General features: G+C 36.0%; 1 protein-coding gene across 3 annotated transcripts in view; it reads right to left on the bottom strand.

Annotated features, from left to right (window-relative positions):
• LOC311438627 (sodium channel protein type 1 subunit alpha) overlaps positions 1–23,500 on the bottom strand; it is a 101,282-nt gene that overhangs the window by 61,748 nt on the left and 16,034 nt on the right. For all 3 annotated transcript variants that reach the window (XM_084523216.1, XM_084523215.1, XM_084523217.1), the window contains exons 3-4: positions 8,906–9,224; positions 1,378–1,495 (exon numbers count right to left, since the gene is read on the bottom strand). In XM_084523216.1, the coding sequence (XP_084379342.1) occupies positions 1,378–1,495; positions 8,906–9,172 (385 nt within the window). In that variant the 5' untranslated portion in view covers positions 9,173–9,224. The remainder of the gene's footprint in view (positions 1–1,377; positions 1,496–8,905; positions 9,225–23,500) is intronic.

Genomic DNA, 23,500 nt, shown 5'->3' with positions numbered 1-23,500 from the left:
TGAACATCTGAAATTCAAACTTTATCACAGAACATATTAAGTGGTTAAACACATTAATAGTTGCAGTGTTTGCACTACACTGAACTAAAATAAATAAATAAATAAATAAATAAATAAAAAGGAAAAAAACTATGCATCCATCCTTCTATTTACGAGAAAAAAAAAATCTATTTCTCTAATTAAAATAAAAATACCTTCAATTTGATAGTGTTTGGCTGCATTTTCTCACCATCACCGCCACTGTGTCCTCAGGTCTGTCAGGTCCCTTACTGTCCCCAGCTGCTCCCTCACTCCTCTCCTCCTCTCACTGCTTTAACTTCCAGAGAGCTCAGAGGTAAAGGTCTCATGAGCAGTCAGCCTTGTTTCTTACTCTTTCCCAAATACCTACAAGACTCCACCAGCAGTCTCTAGAACAAGACTTCTGCCTTTGACTAAGTGCTCGCTGTTAAAAGTTTTACTATCATATTGAAGTTTTCATTTGGTGGCTACTTTTCCCAGTCCTAGAGTTTTGCAAGAAAGTTTCAGCAAAACATCACTCTCTAGAAACATGTATCAACTGTTATAAACATCAGGCACCAATCTCACATGCCAGACTAAAACCTAATCTTGTGCACTGTCCCATCAGTTATGGTCCCCCAATCTGTCCACCAGCTGCACATACAAATGCACTGCAAACTGCTTGCTGGATAGCTACCTATGCTTTCTGGCAGTGTATGAAATTTGGCAGAAGCATATAGTGCAACTGGGCGAGTTTGTAAGTGTGAGAAGCCTGGTGAGAACCAGGCTTCCAGGCATGCTACTGCAACAGAGATTAAAGCTGTTTATCCAGATGGCCTTAGAAAGACCCTTAAAAGGTAGGAAAAACTTAGACCTGAGATAGCTATTCCTGAGCAGCTATTTATTTACCTATTTTCCAGCAAAAGCTTTTCTGGAATTTGTGAGCACAAATAGTTTTTTAATACACATATATATACATATATTATGGATAAGCTTCATAGCACAAAAAAGAGTCAGAAGCATTTAATATTAAAGTTAATCTGAAGAAACTTTTCTGAAAAATTCTTGTAAATTCAAATCGTCTATGACAAGAATGTTTAAAAAAAATGAAAAAGATTTGAAAATTAAAAGATCAGTGGTATCTCAAATCCACCTGTAAATTTCAACAGCAGAAGTATTGAAATTCTACAGGATAGCTAAAGTATATCTATATGATATATGGAAATTTCCTAGTATTTATAGAAACTTAACATAAGACTTACACTGTAAAATAAAATTAAAATTAAAAGCTTATGGAAAACTTTTATTTACAATGAAATAGAAAGAGATATGTTTTTTTCTTTTTGTGTAACATTTTGAACCACTATTGAAAAGGATATGAATGTACCAAAATTTTAATAGCTATTTTTCTAAGAGGATTGAAGGGAGTTAAAATGTACAGGGCAGAGGTGGCACTGAATCGGAAGATTGCCTTCCCTTTATTCAATACTATAAAGGTCTGAAAAAGAGGAAGAAAAGACATTTTATAAGACATTTTATATTCAATGTAAATGCTCATTTAAAAACCTTTCCTAATGACAATCACCAAAATTATAATTTTTTGAATAGCCAGTACACCAAAAATGAGTCATTTTCAAAATAAGGCTTATTTCCTGTACTTACCTGATGTACAAAAATATAATTTTAAATACAAAATATTTAATTCATTAACATTTCTGTAATACTGCTTTGTTTAACATCCTCAGTATATGATATATTTACATGATCTGTTTCTTGTAAAAAAGATGCAGAAACAATTAACTAAAATTATAATTGTAATTTTGGGTTTTGGTTTCCCATCAAAACCTCTCTCTTCCTGTTCAAAATACCATAAACAGGGAAACTTTACCTGTGGATATCAATGAGGTGTTAATAAGAGAATTCTTTATACAAACTGGTTTAGTAGACTGCCCATTCCTTCTCTCTCTCTCTCTCTCTCTTTTTTTTTTTTTTTTTTTTTTTTTTTTTTTTTTTAATTCTATTCTGTTTCTTGGTCTTTGTGCTAAAGAGGGAAATAGCAATAAGACATCTAGCCATGACTAGGCAGAGCTCTGAGGACTGTGGACATCTGAATGCACCTTACCAGAGGAGAACAAGAGACACATCCCAGATGACCTCTCTGCAAAATTGTGGTTTGAAGGTGTGAATCTTCCCCAGAACACACAGAACTTGTTAAATTTAATTTTAACAGCTAAAGAGCCTATCAAATTTAGAGAAACATGAAAGCATGCAAGCCTTGCTTCAAAGAACTGATGACGACTTTGTGGGCCTAAAAGCTTGTATGTTTTTCTCAAATAAATCCATGATCCAAATATGAAATACTTGAAGGCAAACCCTACAGACATTGCTTTGCTTACACTGCAGTCCATCATGGCCGCAACAACATTAACAATACAGCACTGGAAATGTGGACTGTCAGGTTTCTTTTTGATGCTCAAGTGCTCTTCAGTTGCATGATCAATCAAAAGAGAATGAAAAACACTGCAGAGGGAAGGATCAGTAAGTTGGAAGAGATCTGCCTGCTGTGGAAGGGATGATGCAAGGATTATGGCCTAAATTGAGGTATTGAAGAATCTGACAAAGAAAAAAAGTCTAAAATTGCTTTTTATGTTTTGTCAGAGTTGTACGTTTCTTGGATCAGCTATGATAAAGCCTCCTTTTTATCATTACGTTGCTGAAGAAGTGAGCTGTAAACTAGGATGCCAGTGGAAATGTGGGAAAGGATATTTTGATCTTTTTTGGTATCCGTGAGGTCAAGTTCCACTTTAAGACCATAGGCAAGTGGATTACAAAACTATTTCTGGGAAGGCCATTACACCGAGAAAATATACCAAGGAGGTTCAAGAAGGATGATTCTTTAGTCTGCTTATATTTGGGAAATTTAGTATTTATGGACCGTGAAGTATGGATACCAATCTCTAGGAGCATCCAGAAGATGGAGGGAGATAGGGGTTTCTAACAGTCTGTGGTGGGTACCAAGTACTGAAAGCAGAGAAATCAGGGATAATCCCTGAGGAAAAGTTAGCCCAACTTGCTGGCTTCTTCCCTGAGCTGATTCTCTGTCCTGGGTCTGCACAGCACACCTTCCAATAAAGACCAAATCCCTTAATAGTAAGGGTCCTTAATCTTCACAAGTACAAGCTAAAAATCTGTAGGAAAGATTAAGAGGTGTATTTGTTTTCTCTGCTTCTGCACAGAAATGGAGAATTTGCATATGAAACTGACAGCAATGGGATAAAGCTCGAGCTGATGTTCCTAAATTATATTTCCAGTTACAGATAACAACGACCTTTCAAGGGTAACAGGGTTTGACCTTAACTGAAGATTTCATTTTAAATATTGAAGTAACCAAGCAGATGAATTCTTTGGTACAATATTCTGAGGGGAGGCAAATTTCCCCTCTCAGGTCTGTCTCCGGCCCCCAGACCTCACAGCTCATGCTCCCAGCTTCCATAGCTATGAGGTAGTTGACAAAAAGCACTAAAAATCACACACCCTACCAACTTTGCATCTAAAACTACACCACCTACATTTAGTCAACCTACATCTTTTTAAAAATCTTTGAACACAAGCATATTAAACATACATCTCTTTTCTAACATGCCTTATGGAAAATAACAGCATGCTGGCACTGCTCCAGTTTCAGTCGGAAGCTGCTGCTATTTTAGCTGTTCTACTTTCTGCTGCCCTGCATAAGCAGAACCAACAAGCCTTAAATTTCTTATCTCAGTTCTGATTCTTCACCCAAAACATCTCTGTGATGGGACCCTTGAGAATGATTCTGTTGGTCCTCTGATTTGTAGCCTTAAACACGAACTAAAATTGTATCTCATCTCTGACGGAGAATTTTCCTAAAACATGCAGGTAACAGCTAACATCCAATCCCTGTGTAAGCTTCCCTAGTGAGTCTGTGATATGGCACCCCAGTCCCAGCCCAGATGCAAGCCAGTGTGTAGGCATTGTGGATGAACATGAAGCATTGCACCCAAAGCTGCCAATACAAAGCAGGCATATACCGAGAAAAGCTAAATAAATTCTAAATAAATTATAAGATTAAGATCCGTACATTAAGGATTATGTATACTTTCTAGGGCTTAGGTTTTATAAAGTGCTTTAATGATTTTATAAAGGCAGAGAGCCTGCTCACACTCAAAGTATGCCAGTGTGGATATTAATTCAGTGAAATCCCTAAAGAGAAGTGTCCAATATGCAGCTTTTGTGTCTGTAACCTGGGCCCCAGCTCTGTAACTTCTGTCATATTTGATCTGAACCCAGACACTGCATTCTTTGCAGGGCAAAGAAAGAGGAAGAGTATTTTGACAAGATACAGCTAAGAGGGAAGAATCCACACTGAACAAAAACATAGACTCTGAGAACCTTTCAGGACAGAGAGTTCTTTAAACCTTATTTCTCCTTTCCTTCCCCCTGGTTGACTTCAAAAGTAGTTTCTGAAAGGCTGAGTGCTAATGCATTGCATTTCCACTTCCCACGGTTAGATAAACACCATCTAAAAACTCATAGCACCTTCTGAAAGGCAAGTGGTGACATATTGTTGTGCTGGTAACTTAGATTCACAGCAAATGGTTTCCTGGGGAAAGCCCTAGGGACAGCTAGAACAAAAGACTCATGGCATATTTGAAATTGGCATTTTCTTGTTTTGTTTTTATCTTTTCAAACAATTTTATTCTATATAGACCTTATTTTATTTTTATTTTTTGCTTTGCTAGAACTTTTCAATTCAAAATTATTTCACTTAAAGCCATCTACAATATCTAAAATCATTAGTGCTTTCACATTTTCTGACGTAATGAAGTTAAGTGGTTTTACAGGTTCTTTGATTCTGCAAGTCAAGACAAGTCTGGGACTCCCAGGAGCTAGTGGTTTGATCAGATTAGGTGACTGATATCACCAAGTGCCAGGACAAAAGGCGACACCTCTTCTGACAGATATCAATCAACATCCTTCCGGCAAGAGGCAGGGCATGCAGTGGCAATCAGCAGCAATGCTAAATCTACATTACAGAAGGAAGAAAGTGAAGTAATTCCCATTTAATTCCAACTATCATTTCCCTCCTCTTTAATGTGTCAGCCTAGCTTAAAGACAAAATAGCCTGCCCTTAAAGTAGGGAACTAAGTGGACCAGATTTTGATGCATGCCTGTTGGTCAGATCTTCAGGGATTCCAGCTGATCTTTTCTCTATAGATAGCAGTGTGAACCTCCTTGATCCTTTGTGATGGCAGCTTGAGCATGGACAGGCAGTCACCATTGTACCAGGAACACACAGATTTGCTCTTAAACAGAAGAGGAATGTAAAAAGCAGGTAAAACTCAGGTTCATTTTTGCTCTATTTTAGACAAAATAAAGAGTATTGCAATGACTTAGAATGCTAAACTTAACAGTTCTAACAATAGGCATTACTGAGCACCATGGTCAATAGCGCTTAATTATAGTAAAATCATAAGAATATAAGAACAGATATTATATTATAATAGAAGAATTATGTTCCCAGGGTACAGTTGCTGACATTCAGGCTATCTGGAATACAGTGTAAATCTATACTACTATCAGGTGTGTGACATTGCTATAATAGGCTGTTCTGTTGTCAAACAGAGGTTGTCTGTTTTGACAGATTTTTTGTTTTTGCCTTTCAACTTCAAATTAATATTGGGCATGAATACATCCTCTTTGGTTGTAGGTTTTACATACCCAAACAGAATGCTAGCACACCTATCTGTTTATTTCTATTAACAGGTTTTCCCATTTCTAATCAAAGACTACCTTATCCAAAAATTAAGGCTCTCATACCAGCTCAACACAGTTATTTATTCCTGTCTAATTGTGGATTAGCTTATATAAAATCATGACATGTACAAACCTATTGCTTAAGAAAAGAGTCCCAAAGATGAAATGTGAAACATTCTAGATGCTTCAAATTCCAATGCATGAAAAAAATAATAGTGAATTTGTTCAATCTTGCTACAAAATTGAAAATTGCTGTTGACACATTTGAACCTCACTACTCTTACAGTGTAAGGAGATGATCTGGAAGAATGCATTTTCAAATGGCAGCTTTCAACATTAAGTAAGGAAGGACACTCATTTTTGAAAAAAAAAAAAACATTCCACTGACATTGGAAAAAAAGTGGTGATTCCACAGAACTTAGAGCTTTTGGCAACAGCTCAGCTCTGCTGGCCCATGATATCCTGAAAACAGGAAAAAAACAACAAACAAACAAGCAAAAAACAACCAACAACCCAAAACCCAAGAAACAAATAAACAAAAGCAAACAAGAAACCAACCCCCCTCCCCCGCTGTAGTTAACCATTTTTATACCCTATTTGCAAGTTTGGAAGCCAAACTTATATAGGTTCTGCAGATAAATCAGATATTGTATATGATATATGTTAACAGAGTTGTGAAGCAACAGTGGCATCTGCTAATCCATACACTTGTCTTAAATATTTCTTGCAAATACTTATTTCCTTCATTCTCTAGTTTCTCTTTAGACCATTATAATTTCAGATAGCTTCCCCAGGCAGCAGTTTCTAATCTCTAATCATCAGGCAGCAGCTGTCAGACTGTTACATTGGCATACTTTGTGCTGACTGACTCCTTGGCTTTAGAAGATGGAATTCAGAGAGGGGTAAAAAGAAATCTGTAAAATGGTATGAAGGTGAATGCACTGTGCATTAAGAGTCTTTTGATTCTTCATGGAGATGTTCCCTACTGCTTCAGGCTTTTCTCAAACTATTTCTCCTTCTGAGGCTTGGAGGAGCATCAGCTGCTACCAAGACTCTCAAAAGACAAGTGAAGCAAGACAAAAGTCTTTCCAGAATTCACATATAACTATGTAAGAAAATACAGGAAGTAGATATTTTAAAATCAAATTATTGATGTAAAATTGAAATAGCTGTTGGAATTTTTGTTAGGAAAATCTATTTTCCTCCTATTGAAGGAAGGAGGAAGGGAGGAATTTCTAGTGGGTGAGAAAGTTTTTTCATGTCTTTGAATGAAAGATCTGTTTCTTTTCCTATACGATAGAAGACTGAAGCACATAGTGGAATGTGCCTAGTGGAAGTGGATGTGCAGACCAGAATGAGAGAATCCCAGCAGGAATTACTGTATGTGTTATTTGCTGACAAAATTTATTTAGTGTGCAAATTAAAAGATTCTTCATTCCACATAGGCAAGATCTAGAAACTTGATTGAATATGTTCAGATAGTTTTGCTTCATTTCTTGCACCCTGTCAGACCTGCCTAATACAGTAGCTTTTCACCTCCATCCATGAAAGGACTGAACAGGTCTTCAGTTTCTAAGGGCTCAAGAGACATACCTGTTGGTCATACCAAGCATGTCTTCCCCTGTGTAAGACACAGAGGACTGGTTGATTTGACTGTAAAGGTCCAGGATGCACTGTGGGCAGGTAGGGATATAATGATGCATGATTTTTGTATCATAAACAGTCAGACACAATTAGTATGGAACTCCACAAGGCCTGCTTTTACAGAAACAGATCTTTTATCTTTGTAAAAGTAGAGCTGTGATTTAAAGATAAAACTTCGTACACTGTGAATGGCAGATAAAGGCACTTTCAGAGGCATCAAATAATAAAGATAAAAATATTGTTCTTTCACATAGTATTTTCTCTCTTGTCAAAACAGGACTCATAAATCACATAAAATTTAGCACGCTAAAAGACACTTAGAATACAGCACACTGTGCAAATCAAAATAACTCCTGTCTTGATATTTATAGAGTTTTCATAACCACAGTATCTAATAATTAAACTGTCACCCAAGCTAGCTATCACTATGAGCTGTAAAGCTTTTCTGCTGTACACAGACTGTAACAGAATCATCCTGGAAGGACTGCAGAGTTGTTCAAGGCCAGTTACAACAGAAACTTTAAAAGCAGCTTTACATTCTCCTTATGATATTTCCCACTTATCCTTGCACTTCTCTGATTCCATATATTTCCCTAGAATTTGCTACCAAAACAGAATCCTGGGACCAAATTGTATTATAGATTGGTTCATGCTGTCATTTTTAAATATAAAGAACCTCAGAGAAAGTGTGTAACCCTGTACTTAGTTTAAATAACTCCTTACTTTTTTTTAAGTTTGCAAAGTATTTCATTTATAATATATGCACTTTTTTGTACATACTATATTATTACACTTAGAATCCTTACATTTATTCAAAACCAAAGACTATTTAGTATGTTTCAGTTTTGATGTTCATATTAATTCAATTATATCAAAGGATATAAATCTGTATAAATTTTGATGTAAACTAAAAGAAAACAATGAATGGTTAATAACCACTAAGGAGATGGGTTGTGTCCTGTGCCATAGGGGACAGTGGGCACTTTGCTACTGATTTAGAGATCAGTGTACAGGAGAATAGATTTAAATTCTATTTATTTATACCCTATTGTTTAACCAAATTATGCAGTCAGTCATCATGTTACATTTAGTGCCATTTGATAAATTCGATGTTAAAAATCATACTTTTTAAAATGCATCCTTCTGTAGAGGACTCATGCATGAAGGGCACATGAGGCTAAATTTGTTCTAAAGCATGCATTAGCTAAAACAACTTTGTATAACAAGATATTAAATATTTATTACCACCTTTCTGGAAGGTGGAACATGTATATGCCACTGGCATCTAACACTTTCTGCTATTGTATATCTAGCCCTTTTAACAATGCTCAGCTGTTTCTGCATTATTAGAATGGCATTTTCCTACATGGTTGTCAGTTAACAGATGAAGAAACAAACTGTATTATCCACTGTAAGTAAATGAAATAAACATGATGAAGCATTCCAAACATTGTCATATGAACAGGATTGATATTAGACTCACTTTTTTATTGATATAATATGGGTCCATGTCTTCCAAGGGCTCTGACACCATTCCTGGAGGTATGTCACCATATATAAATGGAAGTGTTTTTCCTGCTTCCAAATCACTGTTTGGCTTTGGCCCATTTTCATCATCATTGTCTTTACGATCTTGTTTGGAATTCTTAGCTTTTTCTGCAGCAATACGTTGTTCAATAGCTGCAAGAGACTCTCTAGTGAAGTATTGGAAGCTGTCTGGTCCTGGTGGTACAAGCACTGGCTGCTCCATCTTTTCATCCTGCACATTTTAATTAGCATTCACTCTTCTGCATAGGAAAATTCTAAAAGAAGGCAGAAAATAAAATTTAAACAAACATGTTACAATCACTGAGTAAGAAAGATATTACATTTATTTTGAAATGCTTTTGTTTATGCAATGTGTGCTTGTAGCCCAGAAAGCTGACTGTATTTGGGGCTGCATCAAAAGAAGCATGGCCAGCAGGGTGAGAGGTGTTTCTCCCTCTCTACTTCACTCTCATGAACCCCCCAGTAAAAGAATGACATGAACCAGTTTGAATGAGTCCAGAATGTGTTTGAACGTGGCCAATGAAGCCACAAAGATGATCGGAGGGCTGGAGCATCTATCCTGTGGAAACAGGCTGAGTGAGTTGGGGCTGTTCAGCCTGGAAAAGGGAAGACTCTGGGAAGACTTTACAGTGGCCTTCCAGCACACCTAAAGGGGCCCTACAGGAAAGCTGGGCCTGTAAGGGAGAATGGTTTTAAACTAAAAAAAGGGAGGCTTAGATTAGATATTAAGGAGAAATTCTTTACTCAGAGGGTGATGTGTACATTGCAGCTGAAATACATTGCAGCTGAAAAGAATAAACCTGATGAGAGAAAAAAAAAATCCTGTTAAAAATTACAGATCCAACATCTTTCATGCTGCTGAAAATTTTCTGATGACATCAGACATAGAGAAGAAATGCGTATTTGGGCACACAATGGAGTATATTTCTCATGCCTGAATTTCATGAGGTGACTTCACTCTCTACCCATTGCTGGGGTGTTTGAAAAATGATTAGTCAACCTTTCAGGAGAGTGAAGGATCAATGCAGGTCAGTACACTTCAAAATAAACAAGGGATGTAGAATGACAGAGAAGTAAGAATAAAAGATGTGGCTGGGAGGGGTTCATATTGACACAGATAAAAACAAGATAAATAAAAACAGAAGTTAGAGAAAGAAGCTGAAAAAAAAAAAAGAAAATAGGACATAAATGGAAAAAAGAGGAGACAGCATATCAGTGTAGAAAGAATTAGGAGAGTGAAGAATGTGCAATGGAAAAATTAGGGAGAATGGAAGATTATAAGTATAAAAAAAATGTAGAGATGAAAACAAAGAAAAATTGTCAAGTAGTAAGTAATAAGCCCCCAAATCCGGTAGATCATTAATGCCAGGGTGAGCACAACCATCTTAAACACACAGAACAGATGTATTCAGCAGTGGAACGCAGTAGATAAATTATGAAAGAGGGGTCAAAATAGTTATGGAATCTGCAACCCATATTTTACTGAGGTGTATACAATCATTAGCCACAATCAGAGGAAGAGATTCTAAAGAAATAAGATTTGTCTTTGTAAAAAAATTAAAAAGGTGCTGATCTACTCGAACCCAAGGTATTAACCCATGCAGACTGTATCCAGAATCAGTTCTCTAAACCTAAAAGACCTAACCTCTTTAAACCTCTGAACCTCATTTCTAATCCTAGAAGGAATCAGCATCTTCCTTCTTCTTTCTCCATTAAGGGTAAAATGGATACAAGTGTACCTGAAGCAATAAGGATTTAAAACCTTCTCTTCCTCTACATAAATAGCATTCTCCAGCCATTCTCCAGATATTCCTCAGCTCCCCGTTTTATGGTTAGGTTTACTTCTGGGAATCAAAAATTCAAGCCCCTAATTACTGAACAATTACAGACATACAGTTTGCATGCTCTGTGATTAGTTTCTAATATTCAGAAACACACTGTTGCTATTGAGAAAGAAACATAAAAACCTACAATCAGGCTTTTCTCTTCTCAGTTTATTTTAAAAAGGAAGGGACAAAGGGACGGATTTCTTACCAACTTCTCTCCCTCTGGAGTGAATGATGTATCAGAGATTTTTTTTTTTCTCTTCTACATCTTCATTTGTGTTTCATTGACTTTCTGATGTGCAATGTATTGGTAGGCAAAACATTTCAAATTCTGTAAAACAAGGTACTTGGAATTTTTATAGAATAGAATCATTGTGTTTCTTCTGAATTTTCCCCGGTGACATATATTTGTATATACTTTGCAGTGTATGGATTGTTTTAAGACAGTTAATTCCAGAGCACACTCAATATACTCTGTGCACAGACCATCTGTAAACCACATTCAGAAGTCTGAAGTTGTTCAGTTGCATCTGTGCTATTGCACAATGTTGATCTGCCCATGCATATTAAGTCTGAAGCATCTAGAGCTGCACTGGATTAGCTACTCACACAACGACCATCTGGGCAATATACATGCAATTAATTCAGCACTTCCATGATGGATCTGATTTACTGTACACCTTACATAGTCATAAATCTATGCATGCTTATGGAATAACTCCAGATCAAATATCCACAGAGCTTTAAAAAAATCTAGTCTTTAAGTTTCACCTAGGTAAATTTACTAGGCAAAATGAAGGGACTTGTCAGCAGATAGATGGAGAAATGGTGTCTCATCTAAAAGTGATGCCAAAACAGTTGCATGCTGGCCTATGTGGAAGTCAATTAGACTATACTTAACTCTCTGAAAAAGAGGCAGGTTTTGACAAGGTTTTTTTTCTAATCTGAAAAACATTAGCTGTTTGCCATTAGCTGCTTTCATGATCTTCATTGCCATAATAACTAACAGTAACAAAAGTTTCCAGAGAATTTGCTCAGGATGATCTTGGCATACTGCAATACTGCAAATACCTGAACTTTAGTAAGCTAATTTATTTCTGTAATTGATTTATGAGCCATAATAGTGTGCTTCTATATTTGATCTTCTGTGACGACACCCCTACATTTAAATTCATCATCCATTTGCCATATAATTTAATGAATGTTGAGACGTTGAAGTTCCAGTGGACCCTATGTGATAGAAATGTAGGATTTTGATCGTAACAGACGAGTTTAAACAACACTTATGATACAACAGGTTTCATTCATACTTTCACCTACAGAAACACCTACATAAAGTCTTCCACGATCACTTTTCTGTCAGAATGCTGAGATGAAACCTAACCTCTAACAAAACCAAACAAAAACTCTTCCTGCTTCTCCCACCCTTTGAGGTGCCAAAATTCTCAGCAATATAACTTTTAATATTAGTTAGCATTAATTTTACTCAATAAGCATAGAAGTATGATTAACTTTAAAAAAGCTGTAGCTTCTCAGATTTACTGTATAGCAATGTGCTGTGTGCCATGCTTATCTACATACATATCTAGAACTACATAGATATTAACTTTCTCCCATGGTTAATGCTGCAGGTGTGTAGACACGGTGAACAGACAAGAATGGTATTTTTGTTTTTCAGTTGACATAGCCATGTCAGGCACAACGGAACATGCAGCAAGCAAGCATGAATTAGAGAATAACTTATGTACCTTTTGGGGGTAAAACATTGCATGCATCTGAAGTACCAGTGGATTAATACCTCTGCCTCCCCCACCCTACTATATTCAGCTGTATTCTCCAGTTTCTCAGTTTGGGTGAACTGATGGTGAGACTAGATTTGTACCCTTCCACAGTGCAATATGAGATGGTGCAGCTCTAGTTCATCATGGGTGAATGTATTTCCAAGATGAAGCGGAAAGATGAGTGCAAAAGGAAAGGTACTTGAGTCTTTCAACAAATGCATCACATACTCTTTTGCACTGTTACTTGCAGAATTAATGACTCACAGGACTCTTCATTATATACACCCCAAAATAAGATTTTTTACACTTAGTGATGTAAGAAACAAGTAATCTATCACCACTAATAGAAAATAAAAATAGCATCAAATGAAATATTAAGTGATTAGCAAATGAAACTGGACTGTTTCATTGTCTGGTTAACCTTCCTTTGAATTTCAGAAAGCTACCCTTAAATGTCTGTACACACTGCTGTTTCCTCATACTATCCAGTACTGTGAAACTGATTGCTAAGGGAAAACAGACAAGAGCATTCTGCTAGACTAAGCAGAATTTAATCTTTGCCATTCACTTTGCCCTTGCCTTGTGACATACATTATGTTTTTGCTTTTGGCATAAACTAACAAATCAATTTTTTAAAAAAATCATACATTTTACTATTAAAAAAAAAAAAAGCATCATCATAAAGACTAGCATTAATACTTTGAATTGCAATAAGATGACATTGGTAACTTCACTTTCATTTCAACTATCAGTATATTAATAAGGTTATCAGTGATATGCACAGGTATTGTCACCTGGCTGATTCAAGGCACAACATAACAAATCACAGCTACTACAAATCAAGGTAGATAAGTGAATCTACATGTGAATTCACACAGCACAAATCTCTATGGAACTTTGCTTCTTATTGTTTATTGGCAGAGTTTCTCTGTATTTCTGAATTATCAACTAGTCATTATGATTCATGCCTTCAGAACACAGAATAAAATTGAATAACCTTCCGCAAAGTGTAGATTTTTGGGAGGAGAAGTGGGGACGTGTTGCCAACTATTATGGCTTTATATGCGAGGAGTAGAGCTGAGGAGTAGACCTTCTTCCTGTCTTCACAGAAGACGAGCCTATATCTGGCCTGTTTATCTCCATTTTAGGGCTACTATAGGTAGCTCTGAAATTAGGTAGCTTATCCAAAGCAACACACTTAGCAGAAGAATAGAAATCAGATTAGGTTCTTAAGACTGCACAATTTTTTATGACTCCCTGTAGCTCATATATAAAATTAAATTCAATTCTAATGAACAGATTTATAAAGGAAACATGCATATTATCAGTCTGATAATAGTATTCTAGTATAGTATCAGAAGTAGAATAGTATCAGAACAAGGCACATACTTATGCATTGACAAATAAGCGAATTATCTGAAATACTGAAAGCAATAAAATAACATATATTTGCTCAAGCAAACATCTGTGCTTTGCAGCTAGGTATTTCCATTATATAAGCTGATACCCAGCAAAGATACTGGCACAGGAAAAGAAACATAGAAGGGGAGCAATGAGCAGAGTGGATCACTATTTGCCACAGAGTTGCAAATAATTAAGGGTAGCTATGTGATTTAGGAAGGCAGTTTAGTGCCTCAGTCTAGACTGCCCAACAGCCAGAAAGCAGAAGACAAAGAGAGGAAATGCAGTTAATGTCTGTGATATCCACACTTTTGTATAATTGCTTAGTTTACATCTCATTACATGAGTATTTATATTTAACTCCCCCATCAGCTCTCAGAATTCAGAGCCACGATTTTCCACCAATCAGCAAAACACTTACACTACCACAGGCAGCAGACCATCTGATCTGTCTTTGCAGTACTCATAGTGCCATCACTATGCAGGATGAAATCAAGATTTACTGGTACAGAAAGGAAGCCCTCAAGAAAACATGAACTTGGCAACTTAATGGTAAGCCTTCATTTGGGAAGGCAGTCATGGCTTCTGATCCCTGCTCCCAAAGCTATTTCCCTATTGTATCCAATAAATTCACTTGAGAAATTGGTTTAATATTGCTGGAGGTGAGAATAATAGTTGAGAAAAAAATTAAGAATATCTAATAGAAAAGAGGGTTTAGTTGCAGTTTTCACTCCTCCACTCCTACCTCCCCTCAAACATGTATATTGTTAGTCCTTATCCATGTTTGTCATTTAGAGTAAATCAAATGACCACATGATGTGGACACAGCATTTTTTTCATCACTGTTAATTTTATATACGTGTATGCATTGGTTTGATTGCCATTGGACTTCTCATTACATTTTTAAATTTAAGCAATGTATCTCTATAGCTACTGTGCTTTGCTTTAGATTAAAAATAAAGAGCTTGCTTCTGCTTTCTGCTTTGATAGCTTAATTCCATTAACTGCAACAGAGTCATTTCTATTTTAGAAAGCTGAAAAAAATTGGTTATGCAGTTCCATAGAAAGAAAAACATAATTAAAGGGACAAATCACAGGGCATCTGGATTACTACTCCATCAGAGCAAATACATTTAATAGTTTAGAACTACTGGAGTGCTACCAAGCTGAATGAATTCCATGTGTATTTTGTTCCTGCAGTGTACCTTGTGCAACAAATAGCTGCAGTACAGAGTGCAGAGAAGCGGCCTTTCTGCTTTTTTTCATTTGATCAGTAAAGGGACCCCCTCCTATTGAGAATCAACATCACCATTTTAATAAAAATTTTCTCAAGCAATGTATGAAATGTTTTCCTCCATTTATCGTAGCAAACATAATAGTGCCTTTCTTTGGTTAAAAAAATAAATAAACAAAGCAATGTAGGCTATGCAGTACAAGTTATATAAATGTCACAGTTTCCTTTTTTTTTCAGATGATTTGCATCTCTGAAAATTTCTTACAATTAATAAAAAATTATCTCATCATTGTGACTTTAAAAAAAAGAAACAAACTTTTTTCAGTACATAGGCTAGGTCAAAGATAAAAAAGTAAGAAAATCTCACCTGTTTTCTGATTAGTTTTGAATAGTTTTCCAATAGAATTTGAGTTAACAATGCTAGTCTAATGCCATTTTGCACAAGCTCCCATCAAACGGACATTCATCAGACCACTATGTCTCAGTCTTATGTCCAGGCACCCCTACACAGGTCAGTAGTCTTAAGACCTGACATCACTCAAGCCCTACCATCCTGTGCCCTAGAAGCAGTATAACTGTGCAGTTAATCTACCCTAGTGAATATTAAATAAATTATTTACACTAACAACTATGAATTATTGCAGCTAGTACACAAGCAATTGTACACGTTTAGAGCTGGTTTCTGTAGCTCAACTTTGTGTTGCAATTGATATGATGTACTCCCTCCAGGCTACGCATTTCCTTGATAAGTCCCTCTGGCACACCTTCTAGACAAAGCCTGTCTGCTTCCTTTACTACAAATGGCACCTATGTTTCAACAGGCCTCATAAAATCCCAGCACCAGTGCTTATTCCCACACTCACTTGTGTCTTAACAGATTCATCCCAAAACACCATACTTCTGACACTGGTGTGCAGCTCACTCGGGAAAACAGCAGCTGAACCATGTGATTCAGAAAAAAACAGCTCTCAAAGCAAGAGACACGGAGACTTTGCAGAAGTCATTAATACCATTATGCTTTACTCTGAAGAGAGTAAACAAGAGAAAAACAAAAATAGAAAAAGTAAAACAGACCTCCACTGCTATCTCTCTGAATTTCTTACTGACTCTTAGCTTAAATTTTGCGCTTTGGCCTGACTCATTCAAGCTCTCTCTCTTGCACACAGCTTTTCTCAAAATGGCCAGGTAATAAATAAACCTTTGGTTTTATTACTCCCAGCTCCTGCATCAGGAGACCACCTGGTCATTGCCATCAGCTCATTAAAATCCATCCACTAATCTGCTGTTTAGTTATCATCCCACTTACCAGAATGAATTTTCTTGGTCATCTCCCTTTCACTAACGTGCCAATTGTCATCCTGTGATTACATCTTGATTTTTTTACTGAAGCAATACTAAATCCAAGGCTAAAGGTCAGATTTGCTTTCTGCTTGTGCAGCTTCCCTGTGCAGCAACCAGGAAGCTGATGGTGGGGTGAGCCATCTGGTGTACCCACAGAAAGAATTACTGAAAATGAGTTAAGTCTAGGTGACATGAAATGGTAAGTTGACTTCCTGTGTGGATGGGTCCTGAGCATATTTAACTCACCCCATCCATCCATATCTGCTCTTGTGATATTCCATGAAGCTGGTGTTGAAGAGAGAGAGAAAGGCCTACATTAATTCCCAGAAGATGCCTAGGGATTTGCAAGAAGCCTGAATTCAGATCAATAGTCTTGGTCAGTACTATCATTCACCTACAAACTGCCATCTCCCATAGAAGCTGACTCATCATAATTTGTGAGGGTGTTTTGCATAGACGTGAAGTATCTTAGCCCAAGAAGCATGCATTAGAATATGCTTGTAATAATTATAAGGTTTGAGGCACACAGAGAAGGAACTATATAGGAATTACTGGCTGTAACACATGACTCCAAATAATCACAGTTGGGTTTAAGAAACCCAGCTGCACTGGGCTTTGTGTATTAACATTCTCCAATCATTTCTCAAGATTTATTTCCCAGTTTTGTTGTTGTTGTTTTTTAATTCTCATTTATTTCCTCCAGTGTTAAGCTTCTGTGAGATCTGAAAAGACCCTATTCTGTACTCATGATAATTTCAGTTTCATAAAGGAAAAAAAATCTCAAAAATTACTAGCAGCAATGAAATCTCTTTTGCTATTAAATGGTTAACTACAGGCAGCAGCAACAGCATCTGCTGCCTCCGCCACACCCTTTGAACAAAGCCTTATTATGAAAAGCATTAGACTTGCAAAGAAAGGCAGAGCCTGGGAACTAGTATTTCTGCAGAAGCAGTGGTTTGAAACCCATTGTATGAAGACTGTTAGCCACACTGACTTTTATTTAAAAGCAAAGATTTCACCTTTTTTTCTTTTAAGGTGCTGGTGAGTTTCCAGTGATTTAATATTTTATATTCTAACCCTTCAATAAATATTCAGGATGCTAATTTTATTTTGAAAATTTAAAATTTAAAGATAAATAATAATACAGTCAGAAGCTGCAAGTGATACAATTATAGACTATGAAATCTACTGGTATTTGTATCTTTTTTTTTTTTTTTTTTTTTTTTTTTGCTATTTTTTAATCCTAAAGTTAATCCTAAAATTAGAGAAATGTTCTTCTTTAAAATAAATCATAATGTATATGTGCAGTACAGAGGCATTAAATGTTTAGCAGCACAGAAAAGTAGTATTAAATTCATTAATTTTGCAATAAGTGTACTGAGAAAACAGGCAAAATGTATATTGAGGGTGACAAAAGAGTTAAAAAAAAAAAAAAAAAAAAAGCAGAAATGAGTAAATACCACATTATACCAAAATGTGATACAATACTCAAAGCAGAAGACCATTAATTAGAAAGTTCTGGAATACAGCTAGATACTTAAAAATAGCATAAATTACACTAAATTTTGGAGCAACACACTCAGTCATTGAAATTCTGAACCATTTCTGCTACTTCCAGAAAGACCAGATCATCTACTAAAAAGCAGGCTACACTTACTTTATGAAATAAGTTCTTAACTGTGTGGTTAAAAATATGGTTGTAGTGCATATTTAGTGATTATTTTGCAAAGAAACCCTTCTCAAATATAGGTACAGAAATAGGAAAGATCTGCAGTTCCTATAAATACAATTCAATGCACATAAATTGTGCAGTCAAATTATTTAAAAGAAACTAATGAAGTAATAAAAATTGTTGCCGTTGAACTGAAATTGATATAAGACCTGTTTCATGTTTTTCTGCTCATGTGAATAAGAGCTCAGATAAGAGCAGTGACATGGTACAGTGGAGAACATTGCACACAATGGCAGCTCTAACTAAAGGCAACTACATCTCACAAATTCAGCTTTTCTGTTGGGGTAAATGACACACTACCCGTTTTAAAGGATTTGAGATTGATGATTAAAATGCTTTTCAGCTTTTCTTATAATTCCAAATAAACATTTGTCTTTTTAATGATTTTAATTAACTCCTGCATTTGTGATTTAAACAGCTTCTTGCTGTTTCTAAACTATTTTTTAATGTTGTAATTGAGGTTACAGTGTTTTGGAATATATATATATATATATTTTTTTTTTTTCTAAATAGTGATTTTTAAGTTAGCATAGCGAGTTATAATATCTTATGGTCATTCAATATCTTAAATGGTTTTAAGATACATGTAAATGAGAGGATATGTCATTGTTCTCCCAGAACTCTTTACTCTGCTAACAGCATGAAAGCTAATTCTAGTCTGCCTAGATGAGAGAAAGCTTCAGCCATTCCCAGGGTAAGGTATCGATTTACAATACAGCCAGCTGAGAAACAATGCCTGGAGGCATTCCTCAGCATGTCATTCTTGCTGCCTGATCAATGCATTTGAAGGCAGAGCGCAATTTTGTGCCAGACACAGAGTTGAATAATGTTTCTGCAGATGTCACAGATACCACCTTGTTGCATGTGTATAAACCAGTGAGAAGCCAAAGGTGGGTTTTGTTGTTGTTTGTTTGTTTGTTTGTTTTAAAGAATTTCTACATGTGTTTAAGATCAGGAAAAATAATGGAAATAAATTCATTACATAAATGATAATATCCAGTTATGAAGATAAAGTATTTGGTATGTGAACAATGAACACTGTCAGAGAAGAAATGAATGCAACATGTAGGTCATGGCCCTAAAGAATGGAAGGGCATTTAAGGCTGAGGGAAACAGGTACAATTAAGAAGATAAGAAATGATCTTGTTACCTTGACTGAGGCTGGGATTAATGGGGGACTTCATATACTATTATATGCATATATTAATAAGTGGAAATTACATCAAACAATCTATTTTTGAGGAAAAAGTCATTAAAAGTTATAGATAAAACAGATTTCTCTGGGTTCAGAAATTTTGAATAAGAGTTGGTTTGTTACTCCTTTTTATCCACTTTTCCATATTTATTGCTCTTGACATTCTCATTTTTATGAGATAACAGATGAACTCTTGATCCTATTGAAGCTGTTCTCAAAACTTTCTATTGACTTCATTCATGCAACTAAGTTTGATTGATTAACCTGATTGATATATTTAAATTTTATCTTGAAGAAAAATTCTGATTTATGCTATATAAAAATGTTATTTCAATTCAAACTCTTTGACTTACCTTAAAGTAGATGCACATTAACCTGTAGCAATACCTCCCTTTAGCTTTCTTTTACATAACGAAATTTTACCACCAGACATTTATATTTGATACAATGCAGTTTCTTTTTCTGAACGTATTTTGATATTTCAGTGCTGTAGGACTAAGGGATTAAAAATAATTGCAACATACTTGTATTGATAAAAGCACTATTGCAAATTACGTAAATATACATACCCATCATTTAGTAACTTTTTAGTAAAATTTAGTGTTTATAAAATCATTATCGTGGAGGTCCTCTTTCTAGTGCGAATTAGTTCTCAGGCTTTAAGTTGTGGGTTGGTAAAATGCTTTTCACATATGACGTTACAAGCCATATGACATACAATGTCAATGGAAATAGATTTTGTAAAAGTGATTGTCAGAGTGGGAAAGCTTGAGGATGGTGGCATGGATTTAGTCTGGGGAAAGTCATAAGAAAATATATGAAAACTGTTTCTAAATTTTCTCTCTCCCTTTTTCCTCTTCTCCTTTTTTTTTTTTTTTTTTTTTTTTAAATCAAACTCTCCCTCTCACCTCCTGATTTTTTTTTTTTTTCACCTTTCTGTCAAGTCCATGAGGATCTTGAAACAAATATTTTCTTTAAGTAAACAGGTTCTAGGGAGTGAGGTGTAGCTGTGCTCCCTCACTCCCTGTCTACTTTCATCTTCCCAGGTAGCCAGGCTTTCTGGAAGCCGAATGCTAGGTGGGGGTAATTTGGGGCTTGTGAGGAGCAGTTCAGGGTTTTCAGGTTCTGAAGATAGGTTTTCCACTGGGCTGGGTGGCAAGGGAGTTCTTGAGTGAACTACAGGTTGACAGCAGAAGCTTGGAGAAAGCCAGAAAGTGGGGACAGAGTTGAATGTAGCCAAAATATTCCCAAACCAATAAAGGCCAAGATCAAAACTACCACCATTGTAAAAGACTTCATGGTTTACCATGATTGCTTAATAATTATGTGAAAGGAGAGGAGGTAGTAATTCTCAGTCTTTTTCACTTTTGTTGTGATAGAGCTGTTCACACAAAATAGGCCACAGGACTGTGATATTTGGCAAAGCTGTCTACCAACATGTCTAAAACCAATGCTGAGCCTGTACTGCATGATAGAACACTCAGTACATCACAAATTCTTTTATGGAACTGTGGTGTCCAAAATGCTGAATAAATAGTGCACTGGCTAAACTGTGCTCTCTCAGCATGGTCTCTGCTACCATCCTACTGCTCATCAGCACATTCCAAGACTAAAAAGATAGAATACATCTCCAAGTTCAGGTACCTTTGTAATAATATAAACCTGATACTGAATTTAGTGAAACTAGAAGAGGGAGTGGGGAAAAAAAGCTGCTGAATAAACACCTGCATAATCCTTACATGTTTTAGTAACTATTAAAGGTAATAGTGGTGGTTATGAGAGTGTAGAACAGGAGGTATTTTTTCAGTGAGAACACGATGGTCTGATACATAACAGATGGCCAAAGCACAAGAATGTGAATAGGTACCTTACACAGCCTGTCCCAGAAACTGAAGAAACTATGACCTCTAAGAAGGGACCTCGGTGAAAATGTGGGCTATATTACAGCATCAAATCTTAATATGCTTATTTTTAAAATATATTTAATTTTTCAACTTATTTTTCTCAGGCTACTTCTGTACTATATTTTACAGAGTGCAGCCGAATCTGCATTCTGTCACAAGCTTCTCCTGACAAAATACGTATCTGTCTATATTGCCTTTTATAGGAACTCCATCTGGATTTGGGAAGCTGGTTGCTTGCAGATCTTCAAGTTTGCAGCAGCAAGTACCTTTAGGCAGATGTACCCTGTTCAGGGTACAATTGTGCTTTTGTACCTGAACAGCAGACAGCCAAGATGCAGTCATACTGAAGAATGCAGGCAGAATATACAGATGTAGCTATTTTAGTCTCCAAGCTCCGTTCAGAAACATCCTATTCAGCAGCATATATGAAGCCCTGCTGACCCATGTTTTAATTACCTGAGACTTCTTTACACCACCTCTGCAGGTACAAAGTGTTTGCAAATTCTATGTGTAGTGATACGTCCCAGTCTACCAATACTTAACGCAGTAGCTTGGCACATGAAAGGTGAGCAACCAAACCTAAAGGCTGCCAAGGTTAGTGGTGTCTATACTACTAGCACTCACAATAAAACCAACTCTTATATGTTTCATGAGTCCTTGTCTAAGTTTTGGAGCCAGACTATACCTAAATCTTAATGTATTTTTTTCCATACATATCTGAGACAGAATCTTTCTTATACATCCACAAGGTAATAAATGTCTAAGTCTCTCTTTGTTTTCTATTAAGCTTAGGAGAATGAAAGTTTCCTTGGCCTTATCAAACGAGATGCAGGGTGACTTTAGGTCATGTCATCCTGCTGTATCCATTCTCAGAAAATATAGGACCCCTTCTCAGAGGGTCTTTGCAGCCTGTTTCTTCATTATGACAAATACCTTTTTTAGATGTCAACTCCATTGGTCAATTTTCAATTTACATTAACACTGTGCTTTTGAAGAAGGCTCCCAGTCACATTTAGCAGAAAAAAATATCTGCAAAGCTTTCTCATTATTGTCTTCTTAATCTATTATATTTCAAGGTATCTTCCAAAACTCTCTTGTGATTTGGCTGATCACCTACCAAAACAACTTCACCTTAAATGTCTTATTTCTGTCTGTGCCATATAACATTTCTCAGTACACTTATATAACATGCTGTGTTGGGCAGTAATTCACTTTCTTCCCATATTCGAGTAGTACATACAGATTTGTTTCTTAGATTCCATGGAAGAACCCTTACTTTTAATAGCTACACAAAAATATCCATATGTATGCAAGACAACAGGTAACATGGGCGCAAACTGAAGTAGAAGAATTTCCAGGTAAGAATCTGGAATTTAAGAAGTATTAAAATTGTGTAGTTTGGAGAATCGATATGATGGACTGCATTCAGTAGCAGAGCCTGACAGCCAGAAAGCACAAAGTTTTTAAGAACAAAGTCTCTGAAAATTCCAGAGGTAAAAATATGCCCTACATATCTTCAATGCAGAATTTGAATTGAGATAACTCATCAACATCTCAAGAAACAAAAATAATATATATAAAAATATATATATATTTATATATTTATGATCCCTGAAAGTTAAAGACAATTACTGCTTTGGGAGAGCCACCTGAATCAGAATCATTATGCAGAGAAATCAGACCTGCAGACCACTAAAGAGAAGGGTAACTTGCTTATTTTGTAGATTTCAGAAAAGTGCTAATCACAATTTTACTACCCACAGTCATTATTTAGCCATTCACAATCTTTCACACGAAAGAGAACAAATGGCTCATATTTCATATCAGGAATTTTTCTGAACAGACAGCAAAAGGCATAGGCCATTCTTTTCCAAAATGCTAAGCAATCAAGAATTCACACAGAAGTCAATAAGAAATTCTTGTCACACTGTTTTGGACATTGTATTTTCCTGTCTAAGCACATAAATATAGACGTAGACATGTAAGCTTTGACCTATCTTATGAAATTTTAGCTCTAGCTCATAGTCAATCTTTAGTCACTGGAGAAGAAAAAAAAAAGCCAAAATAGACCATAACCAGCATTTCAGAATCCTGCTAAGCATATGACCCTGAAAAA

The sequence above is a fragment of the Aythya ferina genome, assembly GCF_964211825.1.
Source record: "Aythya ferina genome assembly, chromosome: 6".
Lineage (NCBI taxonomy): Eukaryota > Metazoa > Chordata > Aves > Anseriformes > Anatidae > Aythya > Aythya ferina.
Note: the sequence above shows the minus strand (reverse complement) of the source record. Positions and strands in the feature narration are given on the sequence as shown.